This window comes from Sebastes fasciatus, chromosome 3 (genome assembly GCF_043250625.1).
Source record: "Sebastes fasciatus isolate fSebFas1 chromosome 3, fSebFas1.pri, whole genome shotgun sequence".
Lineage (NCBI taxonomy): Eukaryota > Metazoa > Chordata > Actinopteri > Perciformes > Sebastidae > Sebastes > Sebastes fasciatus.
In genome coordinates, this window is record NC_133797.1 from 24194476 (window position 1) to 24218663 (window position 24188).

At 38.7% G+C, this 24188-nt stretch overlaps 1 protein-coding gene across 3 annotated transcripts in view; it reads left to right on the forward strand.

Moving 5' to 3' along the window:
• The first annotated feature begins 3061 nt into the window (after positions 1 to 3061).
• The window catches only part of LOC141764496 (uncharacterized), a 43012-nt gene continuing 21885 nt past the window's right edge, over positions 3062 to 24188 (forward strand). For all 3 annotated transcript variants that reach the window (XM_074629781.1, XM_074629780.1, XM_074629783.1), the window contains exons 1-25: positions 3062 to 3194; positions 7724 to 7821; positions 8176 to 8194; positions 8441 to 8477; positions 9763 to 9885; positions 10933 to 11132; positions 11216 to 11319; positions 11545 to 11657; positions 11830 to 12378; positions 13853 to 13927; positions 14026 to 14264; positions 15868 to 15952; positions 16112 to 16255; positions 16762 to 16964; positions 17064 to 17161; positions 17518 to 17636; positions 17725 to 17901; positions 17994 to 18025; positions 20121 to 20218; positions 20485 to 20507; positions 20625 to 20646; positions 20734 to 20761; positions 20864 to 20942; positions 22127 to 22273; positions 23811 to 24016. In XM_074629781.1, coding sequence (XP_074485882.1) covers positions 7773 to 7821; positions 8176 to 8194; positions 8441 to 8477; positions 9763 to 9885; positions 10933 to 11132; positions 11216 to 11319; positions 11545 to 11657; positions 11830 to 12378; positions 13853 to 13927; positions 14026 to 14264; positions 15868 to 15952; positions 16112 to 16255; positions 16762 to 16964; positions 17064 to 17161; positions 17518 to 17636; positions 17725 to 17901; positions 17994 to 18025; positions 20121 to 20218; positions 20485 to 20507; positions 20625 to 20646; positions 20734 to 20761; positions 20864 to 20942; positions 22127 to 22273; positions 23811 to 24016 — 2969 coding nt within the window. In that variant the 5' untranslated portion in view covers positions 3062 to 3194; positions 7724 to 7772. The remainder of the gene's footprint in view (positions 3195 to 7723; positions 7822 to 8175; positions 8195 to 8440; positions 8478 to 9762; positions 9886 to 10932; positions 11133 to 11215; positions 11320 to 11544; positions 11658 to 11829; positions 12379 to 13852; positions 13928 to 14025; positions 14265 to 15867; positions 15953 to 16111; positions 16256 to 16761; positions 16965 to 17063; positions 17162 to 17517; positions 17637 to 17724; positions 17902 to 17993; positions 18026 to 20120; positions 20219 to 20484; positions 20508 to 20624; positions 20647 to 20733; positions 20762 to 20863; positions 20943 to 22126; positions 22274 to 23810; positions 24017 to 24188) is intronic.

Below are 24188 nucleotides of genomic sequence, written 5' to 3' on the forward strand. Positions count from 1 at the left end.
CTTTTCATTAGCACCTATGGGATTGTAACAATCTAATTTCGTTGTACTACACAATGACAATAAAGGGCTTGAATCTTGAATCTTGAATCTAATTGTAAAGTGTCAAGTGATGAGTTCAGGAGCTGAAAAGTCTGAGCAACTGATTCTTAAAGGCTTGCTTGTACTTTATTTGAGTATTTACATTTTACACAACATTTCAGAGGGATATATTGTACTTTTTACTCCACTACATTTATTAGACACTTAAGTAATCTAATACTTGAGTCTGATGACTCTGGAGCAATGAGAAGCAATCGGGGAATAATCATGAGGCTGCAGAGCGGAAGCAGTCAAGGGAACGGTCATATGATGCAGAGAGCTGAGGAGCCACTGAGGAAAACACTGCAAACAAACCGGTTGTTGCCAAGTCATGTTGTCACATGTTCAACATCAAGAGTTGTTGTTCTATAAACATTAAAGCTGGAATGAGTGTTACAAACAAAATTATTGTTATCATTATTTTAGACAAGTTAAATCATCTCACAATGTGGCAACATTTTATTTCTGCTCTTTTGAAAAAAAGAATCCAACTACATCCCTAAATGACTGCTTAAAGTAGTGTTGTATTTTTCACTGCACAAATGCAAAATCTTACCAAGTATATTTGTCTAATTACAAGTCAAATTATCTCATAACACTTAATATAAGACACAGTCACCTAACAAGTAAGATTTCGGTATGTTTGTAGACAATGCATCTTGAATATCTTATTAAAGCAGCAAATTATTTTTGGCATCATTGGGCAAAAATTCCATAATAACCTTTCAGGTTGTAATTCAAGTGTTATGAGAGACTCAAACTAGACTTCTGCTCCTCCTCATGGCTCTGTTTTCAGGCTTTAAAAAATCGACCGTGACGGGAGACTTTGACCAATCACAGGTCAGTTCATTGAGAGAGCGTTCCTATTGGCTGTGCTCCGGTCATGTGACCGGAAGTTGGCGTTCCTTCACCAGATTTCGCAATGGCAGCCGCGTCACAAACTTTCTCATTTTACAGCTAAACCGTGCACTACAAGATGATTCTGAAAACATTTGAGGCGAGAAATAGGATTTAACGTAACATAATATTGATTCATATTTGATCAGCGCTGCCTAGTTTGACTGTTTGATCGGAGTTTGCGAGTGATTGACAGCCGGCTCTCATAGAGGGCAGCTGGACAGCAGACCTCAGGGCAGCTCTTACTGCTTGTTTTCCTCCGGTCTGTGAAATCTTGCAGATGCCGTTAGGAGCACCGGAGGACACGGAGGCACATGATTTTTTTCAGGTTACCTGTTTCATGTACTACTGTCATGATATAGCAAACGCTTTATTAAAATAACTTTTTTTAATCATATTTGCTCCAATCTCACCTACTTCAGCTTTAAGTGAAAAAATACTTTTGACCATTACAGACTTATAAAGACACACAACGCTTCCTAATACCAGTGAAATATAGCTCAAAATGAGTTTTCTCAGCTATTTACAAGATCTCTTTTTATCTTGAAAGGACTAAATATTACACGTTATTTTAATAAATCTTGCCAAGCAAATATTCACTTGTTCCATTAGTAGATTTTTTGTACTTATTACAAGCAAAAATCCATTATCTTCATTGTTTTGTTTTTTTTTACCTATTTTTTAAGTGGCCCTTTTCCAGTGCTTCCACCTGTAAACAAACCATTGACACTTAAGTGCAGCTTAATAAAAAAAAGGTTGAACACATTAGTTTATTTACATTTGTTCAATATTCTTCTTTAGTATAATAAATCGGATAGTTTCTGCTGAAAAACAGAATTATTGAGACCTGTGAGTTTCATCTAACATTGTATCTGTGTATAGTGGTTGTCAACCTCATTTCTCCTTCTTAGATTTATGAATAAACTTCAGGTTAATTTAAGTACAACATTATATCAGTTTCCTGTTTTACAGCTGCTGTTCTGTTCAGAGTATGTTGCCCTTTATACTGAATGAATCACTTCCCATCATACTGTATTCAGGTTGTTTGATGCCTCATGGGATTAACAAACCAGTTTAACTTGATCTGTGTATCTGCATGCCATGGTGTGTGTAAGCGTATGTGCACGCACACACACCATGGCTTTTCACCTTGTGAGTCTGCGTGTGTGTGTCATAATGGCAAAATGTGGCCTGGAGACACCTACTGTAGCGGAAATTACCACAGAAGCTGTTGCACTCTGCCAGGTGTTTCTATTTCTGTCTGTCAGTCTATGGATACATTTTTTCAACGTGATAGCATCTCAACCGTGCAAGATGCAGTCACGAAACTTTACAGGCGTGTAGTTGAGATCAAAACGAAGGCCTGAGTTAAAAGATGGGTGTGGTCCGAGCAAGGGTGCCAGAAGTAGGGGGGTATGAAGCTGGCCTCCCCTGCGTTACACCTCTGGCCCAGATTTAGTGCCGCGGCTGGTGTGATCCCATCACAAGATGACCTCTAGTTTTCTTGTTATTTCTTACTTTATTATTTAAGCAAATTGGCAGAACACCTTGAAATATATTATGAGAAATATTAAGGAAACATATCACCTTTACTCTAATCTCTTTGTCATCTGTGACTGTTTATGGTCAACAGTTATTTTGGTGTGTAAACATGATGCCTGGGTTGGGTGCGGTGTAACTGCAAAATCTGGGCTGCTCTCTAAGTTAAACACTACATAATTGGTTGTGTGAGACTCTAAATTGCTTTAGTTTAGATAAAAAAGCAAGAAGATTATATATCCACAAACAAATACTAGGGAGGTGTAACCTGCTGAACATGAATCAGATGAAACTTTATACTTTTTTGTCTCCTTCTTTCTCTTTTCAAGCTCTCTTTCACACAGGTATTCATGTATAGAAAAGCTGAGTACACACACACACACACACACACACACACACACACACACACACACACACACACACACACACACACACACACACACACACACACAGTATATGAACAAACCAATTGCAGTGCACGCCTGAAGTAGAAGAGCCATTCTTGTCCGGCCCACTTGTGCAGCACGTAGGAGTCAACCATCATTACCTGTGTCATCGTCACAAACAACACACCCTTCAACAGTTTACTGGTGCACCTGTATCTCAGGTGTCGACAGAGAGAGAGAGAGAGTTAAACATCGTCACTTTACAGCTCCTGAAGGACTCCAGCTACAGATTTGGTAAGAGATTCAGCTTTGATTTCATGTCATTATGTCATGTTATTGCTTTGCCAAGTCTGTCGCTGCAACTGAAAGGATCCCATCATAATTTGTGTTGTTGTCATGATAAGATCTGTTCCTATTGACTGATATTTATTCTTATTTAAGAGCAAATAAACAGCAATAGGGCTTGGCTAAGTTTATGGTGTATACTGGTAATGGGATGAATGCAGATAAGGTTTAAAATCAGTGAAGTAATCACTAAAGGTGATAATACATAATCTGGTTCTCTTTGTTGTGTGAGTGTGTGCCTCTGGCAACAACATGCCGTCTGGGGATTTGAACAGTGGGAATAATAAGTCATGTTTTATCAAACTGGGTTAGGGTGTGCTCAAACCTGTAGGAGTCAAATCAAACTGGCTAAATAACCTTAAGAATAATGAATGCTGACAAAATGAATGGCTTGTAGCTGCAGCTCATGAAATGAAGTTCTCAGTGATGACAAATCAATGAAGAAAGAAGCATTCAGACACAATGTAAAACAACACAATGTAAAAATCCTCCTTTACCAGTAAATATCCTGCGCTGAAAAGAAAAGAGGTATAATGTATAATTTAATCACAATGTAGTGGAGTAAAAAGTGTAATATTTCTCCCTGAAATGCAGTGAAGTATGTGGTATTAAATGGAAATATTCAAGCAAAGTACCTTAAAACTGTACTTGAGTACTTGTTCGGTGAAATTATATCACCTGACTTCTTGAATGGTTTCTATCTTTACATCAAGGATCACAATGGAAATAAATCTGGGACTTTTTTTGGTTTTATATTCTTGACATTTTTGTACTTAAACCAACAAAAAGTGAGCAAAAGTAATTTGTAGTCCATCACAGGTAAATTAACATTTATGAAATAACATTTATAATTATAAGTGTTTCACTTTTAACTTCTATAGATTGCTCCAGGGATGACGTATTTTTGTAGGCCAACCAGGAAGTTAGCTTCACCCTGGGTTCCCTCGACAAAAAGCCAATGGGATTTTTCCATTGGGTTTTAGATTATTGCAGAAAATAAACTCTGTGTCAAACAAACGTTTATGATACTTACATGTTGTTCTGTAAGATAATCTTTACAAATGAACACCGCTTCTAGGATTTTTGAAGAGTGAATGCAATCGGCAGAAGTAAAAAGCTAACGTTAGGCTATAAATGAACTACACCACGGTCTCATGAGTATACACAACGAGGCTGTAAAGGTGGACGAGTCGGCGTGATGACGTTTAGTAGTCTCATTTAGCCACTTGTTAGCAACCGCCTTTTCTAAGACACATAAAGGCTTTAAAATTCACAAGTGGAATATTTACTGACGTATTTTATATTGTTAAACAAAACGTTAAAATCTCTTCAGTTTGTGTTAACCACAGACCTTATTTCACGCATCTAACTAAAAACCCATTGACTTCCAGAGGAGGGAACCAAAAGTGCTAAAATGCTAACTCATTTACGGGTTTCAGGATTCATTCCTGTAGCACTCTATAGAGAGGCGAAGTCCCTCCCCTTCCGGTGGACCGCATGGGACCTTATTTCGGAAAAAATATGAACGGTAGTCAACGGCGAGAGACAAATATTTTTTTTGATCCTGTTTGAATTGCGCCATGAATCACACATATGATGTTTGTCAATTTAAGACATGATTTTGCAAGGGGGGGGACTTCGCCTCTCTATTGAAATAAGACTTGTATTGTTGTATATTCTTGACATTTTTGCATTTAAACCAAACTAAAAGTGAGCAAATTCTGTAAAGTTAACGATTGTAACGTCTATAAAGGGGGAAAAAATCCATCACAGGTAAATTAACATTTATTGTTACCTGTGATAACAATACATTTGTAATCTATAGTTCAGAATGTATAAACTAACATTTAAATAGTGTTTTGACTGTTAACCTCTAACGTTTCAGTCCCCATTCAGTTTTCTACTTCTTCTCACATAATATAGATATAGAACTAAAAGGGAAATGAGAGAGTGAGGTATGTTTTGGGTGTGTGATGTGTGTGCGTGTGGATTAACCAACCTTTTAGACAAATATTGTCGCACCACTTGTGAAGCTTCAGATTTGGAAATAGCGAATTTGTCACATAGAATCTGAAAAGTGTTTGTCTTTCACCTGCCACAGCTACAAATGTGTGCAGAGGAATGATCCTGAACAAACACTTGAAGTTTAACCAACTCTTTCTTCTAACACAAGGATCGATGTTGTAATGTTTACATGGATCTGAAGGAAAGAAAAGTGGGTGAAAGTGAGGGAACTTGCGAAGAGGAAACTCATGAGTGTGTGTGTGTGTGTGTACACTTGTATTAATTACGCAATAGATCAAATGACTATGTGTAATGTACAAGGAGTCACTCGTAGTAGAATCATCACCTGACCTGGCAACGTTTCTCAGCCACATACACTACCTGATTTATACGCTAGTGGAATCTCACGCCATACAAACCCTGTTACACTAATGCTGTTCTGTGTGTGCAGGGAGTCTAAATAGGTAAAGGTTTGCTTTTTACCATTACATGGCCATGTTGTGTTTACAGTTTGGTCTGCTGCCCCCTAGGTGGCAAAAAAAGTCTATTAAACGCATAATTTCTGCCGCTCGAGGTCTCTCAATCAAAACAAAAGCAAAAGACGTACTTGATGACGTCATGAAGTACTGTGGGATCATGGGAGTTGTTGTCTTCATTGTTAAATAACCATCATTGCCAATATAAATCTGTCCGACGTAACCACGGACGTTTAATAAGACTTGGATACGGCGCAGCCGCTCAGCCTTGCTTCCAATTTTTCCCAATGGACAATCTTTGTGGTATTCCAGCGAATAATCCCCATGTGGCCCAAAAAGCATTTTCCCCATAGACCACCACTGTAAAACTGTTGGCAGGACACCTCGAACTGCAAACAAGGTCAATTATGACTCTTTCTATTATAATTTTCTGATCCCTGGAGATTTATATTTGTAAAACTTTCCACGGCCAAGAAAAGCGATTTAAAAATATGTGACGTCATCACAATGTAAAGTCTATGGGCTGAACTGGAGAAATACTCCTGCGCATATTCAATGGGCCGCATACCCCGGAAGTAAACCCGGAAGCTAGAAAACTTTTTGCCGTGTGTACCAAGCGCCCGGGCTTTGAAGCAAATTTTCGTAGTGGCCAAACGGTGGAATTACAACTTACGGACCGTCGTGATGTCATTGGGCCCAAAAATACTTTTTCCCATAGACTTACATTAGGAAAGAGACATCTGTAAGTCAGCGGATGATTTTTTTTTTAAGTAAATCAACTTCCCAGTACAAACACTTGAACAGCCCTTATTTAAATCATTACATCCTAAATGTTGTAAAAGGACGTCGTGAAGTAGCGTGGGATCATGGGAGTTGTTGTCTTCATTGTTAAACAACCACCGTTGCCGATGGAAAATCTATCTGATGTATATGAAATATGTATTAATTAAAGTTTTATTCTCATTATGTTTATTCACGTTATGCCATTTCATTCTAATGAAAGTAACGTTGGCTGACGTAACGTTAACTTACAGTACCATTAGATTGGTTCACCCGTACATTTGCGCTTTTCCATCACGAGTGAGCGATACAAACAACAGAGTGGCTCGCCGACTTCCGACTGTGTTTCTCGTGTTTATCTAGAAGTTAGAGCAACTAGAAGGGGTAAAGGGAATATGACGCCATTGACAGCCGGCCAAATGAAAAGCAACGTTACATTGAATAAAATTACAGATTTCTCTGAATTTGAACATTTTTGGAAACATTTGGAATAATGTAAGTTCATATATACAGTATATATATGTCTAGTCGTTATTAGACATTTCAATGTGGAAATGTTACATTATACCTTTAAATGTTAGGGTTGAGACTTTACCATGAGAAACTCAGATATGACAAATATCAAATTACACATCTTGGCATCGGTTTGAATAATCCATCTATGAGATGTGTTTTGAACTTTAGAACCAGAAACTCCCTTTTCTTCAGACATTTAAAAGTTATACAAACTGCTTTTAGATACTTTTACACTGCATATATGAAAGCATTAGTAATGAATACTGTTAGGTATCATTATATAACCAGGTATATTCTTTGTTCTGGTAACATTTTACAGAATATATGTCATAAGCAGGGTCATGTGCTTGTTGTTCTTCTTGTTCTTTGTTTAGATGTGAATGGTGTTGAGTTTCAGCATTCTTTCCACTGATGCATCTGTTGTTTCTTCATCTTTGTTCCGTTAAGTTGAATATCTGACGGTCACTCCCTGATTCCTATCTGCCGCCACACACACCCGATACAAGCTTCATCTCCACAACATGCATTAAACACATAAAGCGATGACAGGGACTGTGGTCTGACTAAAAAAACAGTCTACTTATGTGATATATTAAGCTTTGACAAGCCATGATTTCAAAGGAGAAAAAGTGGCCCGACTCTTTAGTAACTGTTGGTGTAGTGGATCATTGTGTCACCTGCTTTCTCTGATTCCCTCCCCAGTGAATTTCACCACTAAGCCCTCTCCTCCTCCCATGAGACTTGTGACATCATGAGGACATACCTGTTCCTACTGGTTTACGTACTGGGGAGTTGCTTTGGTAAGAGCTGTTTTTGTGTATTTCTTTCTAATGTAGAAGTGTCAAGATACAGCCAAAGGAAAAATCCACCCTTAAGGGGTAACTTAAGTATTTTTCAGCCTCAATTTACCATGATGCAGTGCAGCCTTGCTTTTATTATCTATATCACTACTGATATATATAGCTCACATCTCTATTTTAAGTAGGCTAAAAATGATTGAAGCAGGATGACAGAAAGCTATTGCAATTAAAACATAAACAATTATCATCTCATAATGAAATGTCTCATGATAGAAATGACCTCAATATGTCAAAATCGAACTCCTTAAAACTCTAGTGTCAGCTCTAACAATGAACTTTGTCTTCTGCCAACAGGGGCATCGAGTGCAGAAAGGTAAGAAAGTTGAAATGGAAAAAGACACGACAGTAGAGCATTAAATGTTCTTTTTCCACTTGTGAAGATGTAATCCTGTTCTTAATGTCATATTAAATCACTCTATTTCCTCATTCACAACATCTCTTACTAAAAGGCATGAAAAGGGTATCCAATATAGGCTCTATATACCTACACAAATATACTATGAACTGATCTATTGTCTCTGAACTCTGGCCTTGTTTCATCACTTGTGGAAATCTACAGAAATGCAACCTGCACGACAAGAGAAGCATGTGGTCAGGTGAGTGTCTGACGCATACTTATACTTAAAGCATGTTATCTAATTTTGCACAAAAGCAAAAGGCCAAAGAGAAATTCTACCTCAAAACTGTTAAAAATCACAATTTTGTTTTTTTGTATTATTATATTGACGAATTTGGATTTATGATCATAATCAAGTCCCTCCCAGAGCTGCAGGAACAAACGTCATGCTCTGATTTAATCTTTTCTTTGAGGACAGTGCCTCCGATTGTTTTCTAAACAGCAAAAGTTTAAAGTTGTCGGGGGTGATTCAGTATGGATATGGTATGAGATATTAAGTGTAGTCCTCTGTTAGCAGCTTCAGGATGTGTTATTATTTCACAGCAGAATATTTGAGTTATATAAAGTATAATGTATATAAAAACTAATAGGTAAGAGGAAGAGTTTTCTAATAGAGGTATTAGACCTGAATAAACATTGTGCAGAATGTGCAAAATCCATTCAGGAGAGGACCAGGAATGATATTTGGCCTCAGACTCGTGTCGCTGTGAGTCAGCAGTTCTCATGACTCCTTTAAACTCACGGTTCGCTGGTGACTTCATTGTCTCAAGACTCCTGGAATGACTTGACTGTACAAAACTGGCCAAATCACATACCAACAGGATCACAATACGTTTTTACGTCATTCACTATTATGTAACAGAGATTGATAAAATACTCCTGAACAGAGTTTATCAAAACATCTGACTGCATAACGGACACACTAAACAAAAAGCCTGTAACATCCTGTACAGAGGAACAAAGAGACCATAGATAGATAGATAGATAGATAGATAGATAGATAGATAGATAGATAGATAGATAGATAGATAGAAGATACCTTTACCTGACATACTGTAGCAGGAAAACCACAAGTGTAATTAATACCACTGACAATGAGCCTGAATGTAAAATGGGAATGCCCTGGAGCAGGTAAAGCTAAATGGATGGCTTATAATTATTATTATTATACACCCATGATATCCTGCTATTACATGTCAAAATATCTGCTGTGAAAAATGTAACTCTGTCCACCGTCTGTACACTGCAAGCAAGAAACATCAACTAAGTATTTATGTAATTGTTTGGTCAAATCCAGCATGATTGACAGAGTAATGATGCAATGATTTTGTATTTATGGGCCAGAGACGGCTTACATTCAATGCTGGAACACAGCTTTGAATGTTCCTTGTTGCCTCCAGAGTAGCTTTTCAGCTTGGTTTATATTACTGGATATCAAATTGTTTCTTTATCGCTCAGGTTTTCTGTTTGCTCTTCATTCCAAGGTGCCAGATCCGACCTCTCACTTCCTCCAGTGTGTGGGACTGCCATCGAACGACACCGGGAGAGATCACATGCGGAGGCTGAAAGAAATGCTTGGAGCGACGATGGATGTCTACACTTTCATGGTAACAGCTGAAAGTTAACACCGTGCCAGGAATGTTCTTCAGTAAAGACAAGCAACGGAAGGAATTCTGTCACAAATTCCCACCAAACCAGTTTGTGTTGTAATGCTGTTCTTGTTTCATCTCATGGAGCGACATTCATACTCTACTGACTATGACAGATAAGCAGTTCAGTGACTTCTGTATTATGTTACTGAATGCTTAATGTCACATGTTTTTATGTACTTGTATTATTAGTATGGCTGTCAATCGCTTAAAATATTTAATGGTGATTAATCGCAAATTAATCTCACATTTTTGTATCTGTTCAAAATGCACCTTAAAGGGAGATTTGTCAAGTATTTAATACTCTTATCAACATGGGAGTGGGCAAATATGCTGCTTTATGCAAATGTATGTATATTTCTATTATTAGAAATCAATTAATAACACAAAACAATGACAGATATTGTCTGGAAACCCTCACAGGTACTGCATTTAGCATACAAAATATGATCAAATCATAACATGGCAAACTGCAGCCCAACAGGCAACAACAGCTGTCAGTGTGTCAGTGTGCTGATTTGACTATGACTTGCCCCAAACTGCATGTGATCATCATAAAGTGGGCATGTCTGTAAAGGAGAGACTCGTGGGTACCCATAGAACCCATTTTCATTCACATATCTGAGGTCAGAGGTCAAGGGACCCCTTTGAAAATGGCCATCCCAGTTCTTCCTCGCCGAAATTTAGCGTAACATCATAGCGTTATTTAGCCTCTTTTGGGACGAGCTAGTATAACATGGTTGGTACCAATGGATTCCTTAGGTTTTGTAGTTTCATATGATTCAACCAAAAAATTGTGTTAATGCGTTAAAGACATTAATGGCGTTAAAACAAATTTGTGTTAACGCGTTATTATCGCGTTAACTTTGACAGCCCTAATTATTAGCTTTTCAGGGAAACACATTCACCCACATTACATAAATAAAACCCCCTATCTGTCTAACCCTTCCTCATCCCCACCTCTTGATTCTTTTCTTTTACACCCCTCTATCATCACAACCACAGAGATCCAGCATGGAAGGAGTGCCATTTCTCAGCCTTCAGGGGGAGCTGGCATTTAACCCCAGAGCAGACCCCCTCCAGAACGAAGCCCTGGTCCAGATGTGGATGGAGGTCAAGATAAAACCACTGCTGAAATCTATCACCAAGCATTTCCTGGCCTGCCTCAGTACCAAGAACTTCAGCTGCTCCACCTACCGGACTGTGTACGTCTGAGTCTCTGTCTACCTGCGTGTCTCTGTTACCTTTGTTACATTAACATATCTCACCTTCCTATCTCTTCTTGCAGGGTGAGGGAGCTCAGCCACCATTATTCTGAGATGAATCCAGTCAGACAAAAGTGGATCTACACATTCTTCATGTACCCCTTTCTGTCTGGAGACAGAGTAGCTGGTAAAGCTCTTATGTGTTTAATTCAACTTTATGATGAACTGGAAATGACTTAGATAGCACAAACCTCTACTAATGCTGCACATTTCACAGAATTTGTTATTTTTGTAATAGTTCCAACTATGGCCAATCATGTGATTACACGTTCATATTTTTAGATTTGTTAAGCTTGTTTATCTCTTCTATATTTGTGTACGTGTTGACTCATTGTGCGTGAACTCTATACAGGTTGTGTGAGCCGACATGAGAGCAGTGAGGAGTGGTTGATGAAGAATTTTGGTGCCTTCAGAGCCATGGCCCGGTTGAAGGACTTTTCAACACTCAACATGGTCTTCAGTGGAGTGAGTTCACTTGAGTTTTCCCTCAAGATTTATTGGATTTACAACACCAGTCAACCTCACAGTGATTGAGTGGGGAGAGACACAGTGGAGGACTAAGTTTGTCACACTTCTACCTCTACCTCTACATCTTATCTCGTCCTCTCTCCTCCCTTGTTTTTTTTCTCCCCCACAGTTGGAGGTTCTTCACCTGCTGTCTCCAGTGCAGAAGGCCGAGCTGCTGCTGAGGCCTGAGGTCGCAAGTTTAGATAACGGCGCCCTAAGCCTGGTCTTCCACAGTTTGATGACAGAGGGCCCTGGCCCTCCGCCCACAGGCAGCCCTGGAGGTGGCCACCCCTGGACAACCCCTGGAGGGGGCTACAACTGGACGACCCCGAGTGGTGGCCACAACTATACGACCCATGGTGGTGGCCACAACTATACGACCCATGGTGGTGGCCACAACTGGACGACCCATGGTGGTGGCCACAACTATACGACTCATGGTGGAGGCCACAACTTGACGACTCTGAGTGGTGGCCACAACTATACGACCCATGGTGGAGGCCACAACTTGACGACCCTGAGTGGTGGCCACAACTATACAACCCATGGTGGAGGCCACAACTGGACGACCCCGAGTGGTGGCCACAACTGGACGAGCCATGGATACCCTACCTACTCTCCATATCCCACATATAGCATTACATACCAACCACCGTCCCAACAGGAAAACCTCAGAACGGTACTGTAATGTAGCATGGGTGTATGGATACTGCCAGGTCTTTAATGCTAAATCACCTATCAAGTGTCTGAATCTGAAATGATTATTTGTTTTGTTCAAATCTTTGAGATCTTTTCAAACTTCAAGGGGAAATCCAAAAGTTGCCAAAAATGTCAGGCATTATTGGGATATATAATATTACCATATGATGTACAGGCAATGGTGTAGCCATAACAAAAGCACAGTATTTTGGGTTTGATTTCAAATTATTACAGTATTCCTAACCATAGTAGTATTTCTATATTAACAATGAAACAACTGTGTGTGATGTCAAAGTGGTCACTTGTGTGATGAACCCACAGAGAATCACCATGTCTGCAGTTCTTCTTAGCTCTACGGAGTGATTTAACATGTTTTTTTTTTAACTCCTTTTGGTTTTATGGCTGGAAACATTACTGGTAGGCTTTAGTTCACTAATTAACACGTTATATCTTGTTAGCTTAATTCATACAAGTGCTCAACTATTGCTTTTAGCATTTAGCAGCTAAAGAGACAGATGTTTTCCTGAGATTTGGTGGAGACCAAAACAGAGAGTGAATATTGGATTTACATGCACCAAGTGGATAGAAACATGTCTCCAAATTAATGCTAATCTTGCTCCGTATCTTTTGCTAAGTCAAAAGATACTTTTGGGTCCACTTTGACTTGGGTTCATCACACAAGTGACCACTTTGACATCACACACAGTTGTTTCATTGTTAATATAGAAATACTACTATGGTTAGGAATACTGTAATAATTTGAAATCAAATCCAAAATACTGTGCTTTTTTATGGCTACACAATTGCCTGTACATCATATGGTAATATTATATATCCCAATAATGCCTGACATTTTTGGCAACTTTTGGATCAACTTTATATGGTGATAAAATGTCAGTGTTGTGTTTCCATTATTTTGCTGCCCCCAAAATGGCCAAAAAATGAATGAATGCAGATTTAAAGGAACAGTGTGTAGGATGTAGTGGGATCTATTAGCAGAAATGGAATATAATATTCATAACTATGATTTCATTCATGTTTAATCACCTGAAACTAAGAATTGTTATGTTTTCGTTAGCTTAGGTGAGTCCTTCATATCTACATAGGGAGCGGGTGCCCACAGAGTCCGCCATGTTTCTACAGTAGCCCAGAACGGACAAACCAAACACAGACTCTAGAGAGAGCCTTTCATGTTTTTACGTTACCTGAAGGAAAGCATAGTTCTCAGACACGCTTGTGAAAGGGAGGAGTGAGCGGAGGGGTATTCATTTGGTTGCAATCTGCAACCTCACTGCTAGATGCCACTAAATCCAACACACTGCTCCTTTAAAGAAACTTATATTTTATTTATCCAGAAATACTGTGGGCCTCTATGGGGGAAACTACAAGTTTAAGAAGCCAAGAATTTCCAGTCTTGCATCTCATTTTAGACTCCTCTTTTGTCACACATACAGGTTGTTAATGGCTTCATGTCGGTTTTCAAACCCGTTGGGCGCCTCGTTCATGACTTTGTGTCCTTCACAAAAGAGGTACAAGCTCTCACACACATACACATATATAAATCAACATGCGGATGAATGCACCAGCCAAGTGAAATGACTCCTCCTGACCTGTTGTGTTTCTCCAGAGGGATGTGTCAGAAATAAGAAGCACCACTCTGGCACAGTTCCTGATCAACTGGGGACTGGCTGAGCTGGCAGACGCGATACAGCCAAAAAATATATCTACAGTTCCAGAGGGACCGAAGTTTGATGTGACAAATGTGGAGGATTGGTATGAGCATGTCGTGACGCCGGTGTTACGGAGATTCCTTCCGAACGAGGCCCTGATGCATCCAAACATCACACTGGCTTTCTACCAAGTGTTGTAAGTCAAGCTAACATTTTAGATTAGTACTCTTCCTCCCTGAGTATTCATTTATTTCTTCCTAATATTATTTTTTTTATTTAGTGTGTGTCAATAAAGATAGAAATAAGTCGGAAACAAAATTACCGCAATGCAATGCAGTAAATAGCTTATCATCAAACTGTAGCTGTTGTTTTTAGCCTCTTTTAGCTTATTCTTTCAGTTTTGGTGTCTCCAGAAGCAGCAGACAGCTGTTTTCAGCAACAAAAAAAGCTCTGATAAACCCACGGTATGCTACCAAACTGCACAAAAGTTAGCAACAAGCTAGTGAAGAAACTGCAACATCTAGCATCTAAAGACCCTGATATTTTTTCTCAAGAGTTGGTGGAGACCAAAACAGAGCTAAAATGATAAAATTAGTTTTAGATTTGACAGGTGACTCCAAATTAATGCTAATGTTGCTTCATGTCTTTTAAATGTGTAAAAAGACGCTTGCTAACATGTTGGAAATAGTATTCTTCATCCCTGAGTAGGCCTATTCATTCATTTTTTTACATATATTATTTTTTACATATGTGTCAGTAAAGATAGAAATAAGTGGGAAACAAAATTACCGCAATGCAATGCAATGTTATGTAATGCAATGCAGTAGTTAGCTTATCATATAACTGTAGCTGTAGTTTTTTAGCCTCTTTTAGCTCATTGTTTCAGTTTTACTGTTAAGTCTCCAGCAGCGGCTGTTTTCCAGCCAAGCACCAAACTGCACAAAAACAAAAATTAGCAACTAGCTAGAGAAGAAAGTGAAGCATCTAGTAGCTAAAGACCCGGATATTTTTCTCAAGGAGGTGGGGGAGACCAAAACAAGTTAAAAGGAGAGTAAATAGAGTGGTGCATGGATGACATATTTTTATAGGCCAACCCGCAAGATTTGATACTTACAGGTTTTGTTCCATAAGATAATCTCCAAAACTGAACACCACTTTGATGATTTTTGAAGTGTGAATGCAATCGGCAGAAGTAAAAAGCTAAAGTTAGGCTATAAACAAACTACACCACGACTGCATGAGCGCGAGTATACACAACGAGGCTGTAAAGTCGGCATGATGACGTTTAGTAGTCTCATTTAGCCACTTGTTAGCAACCGCCTTTTTTAAGACACATAAAGGCTTCAAAATTCATTAAATTTACTGACGTATTTTATATCGCAGAGCAAAATGTTAAAATCTCTTAAGTTTGTGTTAACCACAGACTTTATTTCAGGCAAGTAACTCAAAACCCATTGACTTCCGGATGAGGAAATCGGAATTACTAAAATGCTAACTCATTTCTGGGTTTTAGGACTCTTCCTCCATAAAGAGAAAATGTGTCAAGGTTGTGGGTTGATTGATGCTAGAATGGATGAGCTAGGCTATCCTAACCCTGAATATTCGTCCCTCGGGACCATCCATTCTAGCATTAACCGTGTGGGTTCATCAGCTTGTTGTGAAGTTCTTCTGCCCATTAGTGGCCAAGAATCCACACCAGTTCACTCAATCCACCCCAGGACAGTCGATATGTTTCTGTGTTGTAAGATGGTATGTTATAATGCCTATTGAATGTGCTTTTGTGTCTTGTTTGTGTGCAGCCATCTGGATCATGGTATTATGGGCAATGAAACTTCTGAAATCCAGGACGTCTGTAGCATCACGCTTGACAATAGCCCTTGCGGGGTGAGGCTTCATTTTATTCTTTCATGTTTTATATAATTAAGTTTGAATGTTTAGAATTTGTATTTACACTTGCCTCAACATTTCCTTGTTGTCAAACGTCAGCTTGAAAAGTCATCTTAAAGAGCCTCTTGTATTCCTATCTTTTTTTCGTCCTACCAGCTTACTGATGCGGTGGCAAATGTGGCCAATATTTTGCACTGTGCTGCTCGTAGCAATCTGACGATGTCCGAGGAGACGGTCATGAGATTGATTGCAGAGCTGACAGAACGTCTGAACTTACTGATTAAAGAGTTGTCCACAGCGGTGAGTATATCAACCTAAAAAAACACTCTAATGCTTTCATTGTTTTCCCTTTTATTGAAATATTAAATAATAAAATTATTCCAGTTTTTCCTCGTCAGAATTTAGCGTAACTTCGTAGCGTTATTTAGCCTCCTTCGCAACAAGCTAGTATAACATGGATTCCTTTAGTTTCATATGATACCAGTATCTTCTAAAAATCTCAAGTTACATTAATGCATTAAAGAAATTAGTGGCGTTAAAACAAATCTGCATTAACGCGTTATTATCGCGTTAACTTTGACAGCCCTAATACAGACATTACTGATGAAAACAAACCTTTCAATCAGAGTTTATAATCAGGTTTTTAAAGCTGAATGTTACAAACCACCATACATAGTGCTTTTAGCATTCATAGATAATTAGACATACAGAACCTCCACCATAAAACTCATGTTTCAAGAAATTAATTTATCTGTGTTTGTTGTAACAGTTTAAATTAAAATCAGTGCTTCCTTTTCCTCCTGTAGAACTTCAAAGAGTTGGCCTCCGACTTTCAGCAGATCTTTGGCGAGGCGGACCCTCCGTCTCTGACCCAGGAACACCTAGAGGACCCGAACTACATCGAGCTCTGGTTTCAGATCAAACTGGTGCCACTCCTGCCCAACGTACCCACGGACCTCCTGTCCTGCCTCAGCACCAAGAACTTCTCCTGCCCAGTTTTCCAAACCATGTGAGTTCACAGGTGTGAGGACACACACACACACACACACACATACACAGTATGGTGTAATAAATGTTGTTTGTTTCTTTTCTTTTTCAATATGTGCAGTGTGGCAGCATTCAGCAAATATGAGCGTTATTCCTACCCTAATTATAACATCTATAAGAGCTTCATCTATCCCTTCCTGATGCATCACAACGACTCTGGTAAGTAAAGTCTTAGCAGAAGAAGCAGCCTTTAAAATGGTGCAAAAGAACCACAGAAAAGCAAAATAACTGAGTCTTTTTCAAAATAATCACCAGAATCTAAAATATTTTAGTTCCAACTTCTAACAAGGCTTGTGAGCCAATAGTAAAATGACGTTGGTATCACGTGGTATCTCTGTGTCGTCAGTTAGTGTGGCAAGAAACTGAGATTGAGGTAAGTGCCTGGCAACAACTTGTTGTGAAGTAAATGCAATGGAACCGAGGAGGGAGAAAGCGACATCTAGTGTCTGAATGTTATCAATATTATTAATAGCACCTTTAATAAATATACATTCATTTTTGCATGTATGTTTCAGACCCCCAGTGTGTCTCCTCAGCCAATAACAGCGCAGAGTGGCTGATCAAAAACTTTGGTGTCTATTCAAAAGTCCCTTCCATCACTGACTTCTACAAACTCAACCCAAACTTCTCTGGAGTAAGTCTGGAAAACACTGACTCAAACTCACTTATCTGAAGCCTTTACTTTATTTTTAATCCTTTCTCCTCTTTTGTCTCTCGTCCAGCTGGAGGTTCTTCACCTCTTGTCTCCAAGACAAATAGCACAGTTGCTGCTGTTGCCTCTTCCTACTCCACCTGAGAAAGACGTTGTTATCGACCGAGTATTTGACTTCCTGTTGGAGAACCCTGAAGACGGGAAACTTCTAGAGGTCCTGAGCTACCTGCGCTATTACATCTATGGGGTAATGGTTTTGTAATTATACATAACTTTAAAGCTTTTGGAGAAACTTTTAACTGAACTGGATGATTAATTGTATAATATTCAATTTGTCAGGCCAATGTATCCTGTGAGGTCTACCAACAGATGTGAGTACTTTCAGATGCTTTTATAACTGACCACCATTAACTCTAGCCAAATTTTATTTTGTTATTATCTTTACATTAGACCTTTTTCACAGCAGACATTCTGACGTGTCAAATACAGGTGGATAATAACTAATAACTAATATCTCTAATTGCTGCGTTGCATTGCATGGCGCTAATAAGCCCTTTTCACAGCAGCCATTTTGACATGTAATTGCAGTGTAAACACCATGAATGTATTTAGAGAACTGGATACAGCGTTGGAGGGAGGGCACCGTTCATTCCTATGAGAGTTGCTCAGTGGCGCATGACGCCAAAATGAATTGACCTCTGTCTGGAAAAGTACACGGATCTTCCGCCGATCTTCCGCATCCATTGGGCCCATGGCGCAGGCGCAGTAGTGTCCGCTCGGTCACGTGGCTCAGTCATGTGGTCAAAAATGTCACGCTGTTGTCACGGCTTGCTAACTCCACTTCCCAGCCCTCGCTCCAGCCTTGGTCTGGGTCTCATTCACATGAACGGAGGAAGGGAAATAACTCTGGATTCAGCTATTAGTGCGTTTTGCGACTTTTAGAACCTAATGATTTAAATAAGGGCTATTCAAGTGTTTGTACTGGGAAGTTGATTCACTTAAAAAAATGTACCCGCTGAGTTACAGACGTCTCTTTCCCAATGTAAGTCTATGGGAAAAAGTATTTTTAGGCCCAATGGCATCACGTGACGGACACGGAAGTTGTAGTACCGCCGTTGGGTCACTACGAAAATTGGGATCAACGACCGGCGCTCTTCCTCGGGGGCTTGACAAGAACCCCCTTGAGGAACGCACACATAGATCATTGGTTTATGTAGAACAGTAACACCCAGTAGCGACTGACTTTTGTTTGCTCAGTATCTTTATTGTTCTTTTCGTGTCAGTCAAATCAGTGATTATGCATTCGGTTCTAAGTATGATTTAACTCACTTTTTGTCAAAATCTTAAATCATTTTACCATTATACATGACTTTGATGAAACATGCGACAAAGTATAGCTAACTATTTGCTTAGTGTTACATTAACATAGGTAATTTGTACCAATTCGATCTTAACAAAGCTAGCTAGCTAGCTGGCTAGATTCTAGCAAGCAATTCAACATCGAGTCCAGTGATGCTAATAATATAATGATGCTGGTAGCGAAATGTTATTTCACTTTTCTAGCTACATAGCACAATTTCAAAAGGAAGGAGCTGCCTCGGATACTGGAGACATCTCGGGTAGGGCTGCATTTTTTGCCGAAGGCGAGGTGGCTTTGCAGAAATTCACAATATCCAAATATGTGTGCTTGAACTGCCACCGTGAACACCCACATGTACATAGCCTCCACAAGATAGCAATTGATCGTGTCATAACATATGATTAAAGCTCATTTAGGTTTACTGTTGTCTGCTGTCTTTTTTGTGTCTTTACGATGAAGCACGTAAGGTAGGCTAATAACAGAATCAGCTGTGCATTGAGAAAGTAGAGAGGAAGAAGAAGTGAGTGTTCCCGTAACACATGAGTTAATTAAAGTAGCGGATGTTACTGTCATGCTTTACAGGAACGCCACGCCACGACTTCAATCAGACCTATTTTCATTCCATTCCTGGCCCAGCTTAATGGAACAGGGCCATAATTAATGTTATTAATTACACGGAATTAGTTAGGTAATAGTTTACCCGGAAATTACATTTCAAAATATCTGCTGTGAAAAGGCCTGTTAAACTGGTTCATTTGGGAGTAATAATGAAACAAAGGTGCTCTGATGCTAGCAACGCTAGAGAGCAGACCGTTGCTAGAGGCGTAATTCTGATGTCAGATCATTTTTGTGTCAAACTATTGATTTCTTAAGTAAGTAGCTGTGTAATAAGTGGGATAATGTACAGCTAGCGGGCCATTGTTGTGAAATAAATCCCTTCAGGGCGATAGAACACCCCTCCGCTTCTTAACATAGGACAGTTTTAAAGTGGAGATACTGACATTGTATGATATCTTAATATATAAAACAAACGTGTAGCCATGGTTGGTGTACATGGCCTCTCTATATGCTTTATGTTTCATGTTTTTTCTTCATTTCTGTGTCAGTTTTGAGAGATTGTACGGAGCAATACCACTTCTGCCACAAAACGTGGAAGCAGTCATCTGGGGTTACATAGACCAACTGAGAAACTTGGTGCCAGATGGTCAGTCTCTTTCTCTCTCTCTCACAAACACACACACACACACACACACACACACACACACACACGCACACACGCACACACACACACACACGCACACACACACACACACACACACACACACACACACACACACACACACACACACACACACACACAAACAGGTTAACCTTAAACAAAGTGATATTTTTATTTTTGAGATCACATGTGTATTATAAGTGTTATCGTGTGCACACAATAGCTGACTTCATATGTTTTGATTTGTACAGAGTGCGTGCCAAAAAACTTCGCGGTGAGATTTCTTTATATTTGCTCAACTTATATTTCCAATAAATATATTTTCATGTTTAGATTTTTCTGATGAATTATTGTAATGTTCTTTCAAATGTATTAAATTTGTCATCCACAGTGCCCAGTAATCCAGTCCAATGGTAAGAGATCGTATTTTATTACTCATTACATCACTGTAAGTCCTTTCAGTGCTAAAATCATGTGAGTTTTTCTCTGCTCTTTGACAGGTACTAACATCTGCAGAGGAGTTAACAGGTATCCCATTTGTAATGATTTGTATCCAAAATTACAAATATCTGTTTCAGTGGTCTCTTTTCTGACATGTACAGTATTTGCCTTTTTTACATGTATTCACAGCTCTGACCTGCACTCTCACTTGAACACATCTATGGTGGTTCCCTGCAATATTCCCCTGGAGACGTATGCATGTGCACAGGTGACTAATGTAAAGAGGCAAAGTCAAATTTGAAACACAAGGGTTTATTTCTGAGAATAGCTTCTATGCAACATGCTGCCTGTTTGGCTTAATCACTAAAGAAGATAAGATTTCAGGTGTTGCAGCAGCACAAAGGCAGAAATAAGAACATAGATTCATAGAGAAAGATATATAAAGAAATAATTAGGGCGGTGAAAGTTAATGTGACAACAACGCGTTGACGCAAATAAGTTTTAATGCCACTGATTTCTTTAACGCATTAACTCAGTTTTAAAGATAGAGTGTAAAGAACATAATACTAGCTAGTCATGAAGGGGGAAAATAACGCTACACAGTTACGCTAGATTTTGGTGAGGAAAAACTTGCATGGCCATTTTCAAAGGGGTCCCTTGACCTCTGACCTCAAGATATGTGCATGAAAATGGGTTCTATGGGTACCCACGAGTCTCCCCTTTACAGACATGCCCACTTTATGATAATCACATGCAGTTTGGGGCAAATCATAGTCAAGTCAGCACACTGACACACTGACAGCTGTTGTTGCCTGTTGGGCTGCAGTTTGCCATGTTATGATTTGACCATTTTTTTATGCTAAATGCAGTACCTGTGAGGGTTTCCGGACCATATTCGTCATTGTTTTGTGTTGTTTATTGATTTCCAATAATAATATACATATATTTGCATAAAGCAAGCATATTGGCCAACTCCCATATTGATAAGAGTATTAAATATTTGACAAATCTCCCTTTAAGGTACATTTTGAACAGATAAAAAATATGAGATTAATTTGCGATTAACTACAGACAATTATGCGATTAAATATTTTAATCAATTGACGGCCATAAAAATAATATAAATAAATAATTAGAAGTATATGAAATAAAAATAATAGAATACAAGTAGAAACTATGAAAGAGCAATTTGACTAAATATTACAATGCAAGCAGTATACATGACCCATGCCCATGACCAGAGTTGTACTTGAACTATTATATTATTACAATACCATCTCAGGCAAAGCAGTAATACCAACTATAACAGTGTACACCAGAATAGTATATGTATAATATAATATAGTGTGGGATGTAAAGTAAAATATAATATAAGATGTATTGATGTAGTATAACATAATGTACAGTATAGTGCATTAATATAAATGACCACTTCCTGTGTCACACATACAGCTGGAGAACTTCACAGCCAATCAGCTGGTGTCTCTTCTGAAGTGCAGTCTGCCTAGTTTCAACAGGCAGTCCAAAGTGCTGTGGAAGCTGCTGCTGACGAAGCTGTCCCCCATCTTGGACCCGGCTCTGGACATGTTGGCTAACACGGTCGGTATCTTTTTAACCCTCTGATGAACATCCTCAACTTCTCTTCAGGACTTGTTAAAGTGAAGCATTCAAATGTAACAGTCCCAAAAACTGCAAATCAGTTTAAAGGTCCCATATCATGCTTATTATCAGGTTCATATTTATATTTTATGTTTCTACTAAAACATGTTTACATGCTGTAATGTTAAAAAAAAACTTTATTTTCCTCATACGGTCTGCCTGAATATACCTGTATTTACCCTCTGTCTGAAAAGCTCTGGTTTAGTGCATTTCAACGGAATTGCAACGGAATTGCTTTGCTAGGCAACAGCTTGGGTCCATGTTTACTTCCTGTCAGCTGATGTTATTTGCATACACTGCAACAGGAAATAAACTGGGACACATTTAGAAGGTTTATGTTTTAAACCGTGTGATGATCTATGTATATTGTATATTTGTGACATCACAAATGGACAGAAATCCTAACGGCTTGTTTCAAACGCACAATTTCTGAATACGGGCTGTGCGTATTTCTCCGTATATTGAGCGTTTTGATAGTTTAACAGTATTTATATAGCACTTTAACCTGCTTTATAATATAAAAGACATGAAAATCTCACTTTTTACAATATTGGACCTTTAAAGAAGATTGAGCTCTATATAATAAAAGCTCTAATTCAAGGTTATAATAGTTTTGATCTTTCAATTAGTTTTTATTTTATTTTATTTCAGTTTGTTTTGTTAGGGCCAGCTGTAATGTCTCAGAAGTATGTAGCTACATATACATGCAAAATACATGGTTGGAGAACTGTGTAGGAATGACCATAGTGTTTAATGTTTAATCTTCACGCAATATAGAGTGGTGCAGGAATGAGTCCTAAAACCTGGAAATGAGTTTGCATGTTAACACTTCTGGTTCCCTCTTCTGGAAGTCAATGGGTTTTTTGAATGGTTTTTAGTTAAATGACTGAAATAAGGTCTGTGGTTAACACAAGCTTAAGAGATTTTAACATTTTGTTCTACGATATAAAATACATCAATAAATATCCCACTTGTGAATTTTGAAGCCTTTATGTGTCTTAAAAAAGGCGGGTGCTCACAAGTGGCTAAATGAGACTACTAAAGCTCGTTGTGTGTACTCGCGCTCATGTGACCGTGGTGTAGTTTGCTTATAGCCTAACGTTTTTACTTTTTACTTCTGGCGATTGCATTCACACTTCAAAAATCACAAAAGTGGTTTCATGTATGTACCTGTATGTATATGACGAATGTGAGACAGTTTAAGTTAAGAGAGCTGATGGAAATTCATGCTGTCTCATTTTTTTCTGTATTGATGTTTTATAGCTAAAAGACTAAATTCACGTTTTTTAAATTTTTTAAATTTTATTAGTTTTTTTAACCAGGCAATATCATTTCAGTTTAGTTTTAATGTAGTTTTTATTTAGTTTCAGTTGACTACAAATATTTTTCACTGCTTATTTTCGTTTTAGTTTACTATAATAACCCTGCTCCAATTAAAAGAATCTATAATGATTGAATCAGTTGATCTCTCCTACAGTCCATGGTTGGTCCATCTGCGTCTGCGGTTTTGGACGTGATTGGAGAGATTAGAGTGTCGATGCTGACTGACGTGCAGCTGATGAACAGCAGCGTCATCAGGAAGTGGTTCTCCGGCCGTCTGAGCGCGTTCCTGCCGTTTGCATCTGTAAGGTTCCTGCACTGTCTGAGCAGCAGGAACCTCAGCTGTCATTCATACCAGCTAATGTAAGTGATTAAATATTACATTGCAGATCCTCTTGCATTTAAAACATGCACGTTACTGTATTTCACACTTCCTGTTTGTATCTAGTTTGCTGTTTTTGGCTTACAGGAATACTTCACTCACAAAATGACCATTTGTATATCACTTACTCACCCCGTGTTACCTTGAAATCTT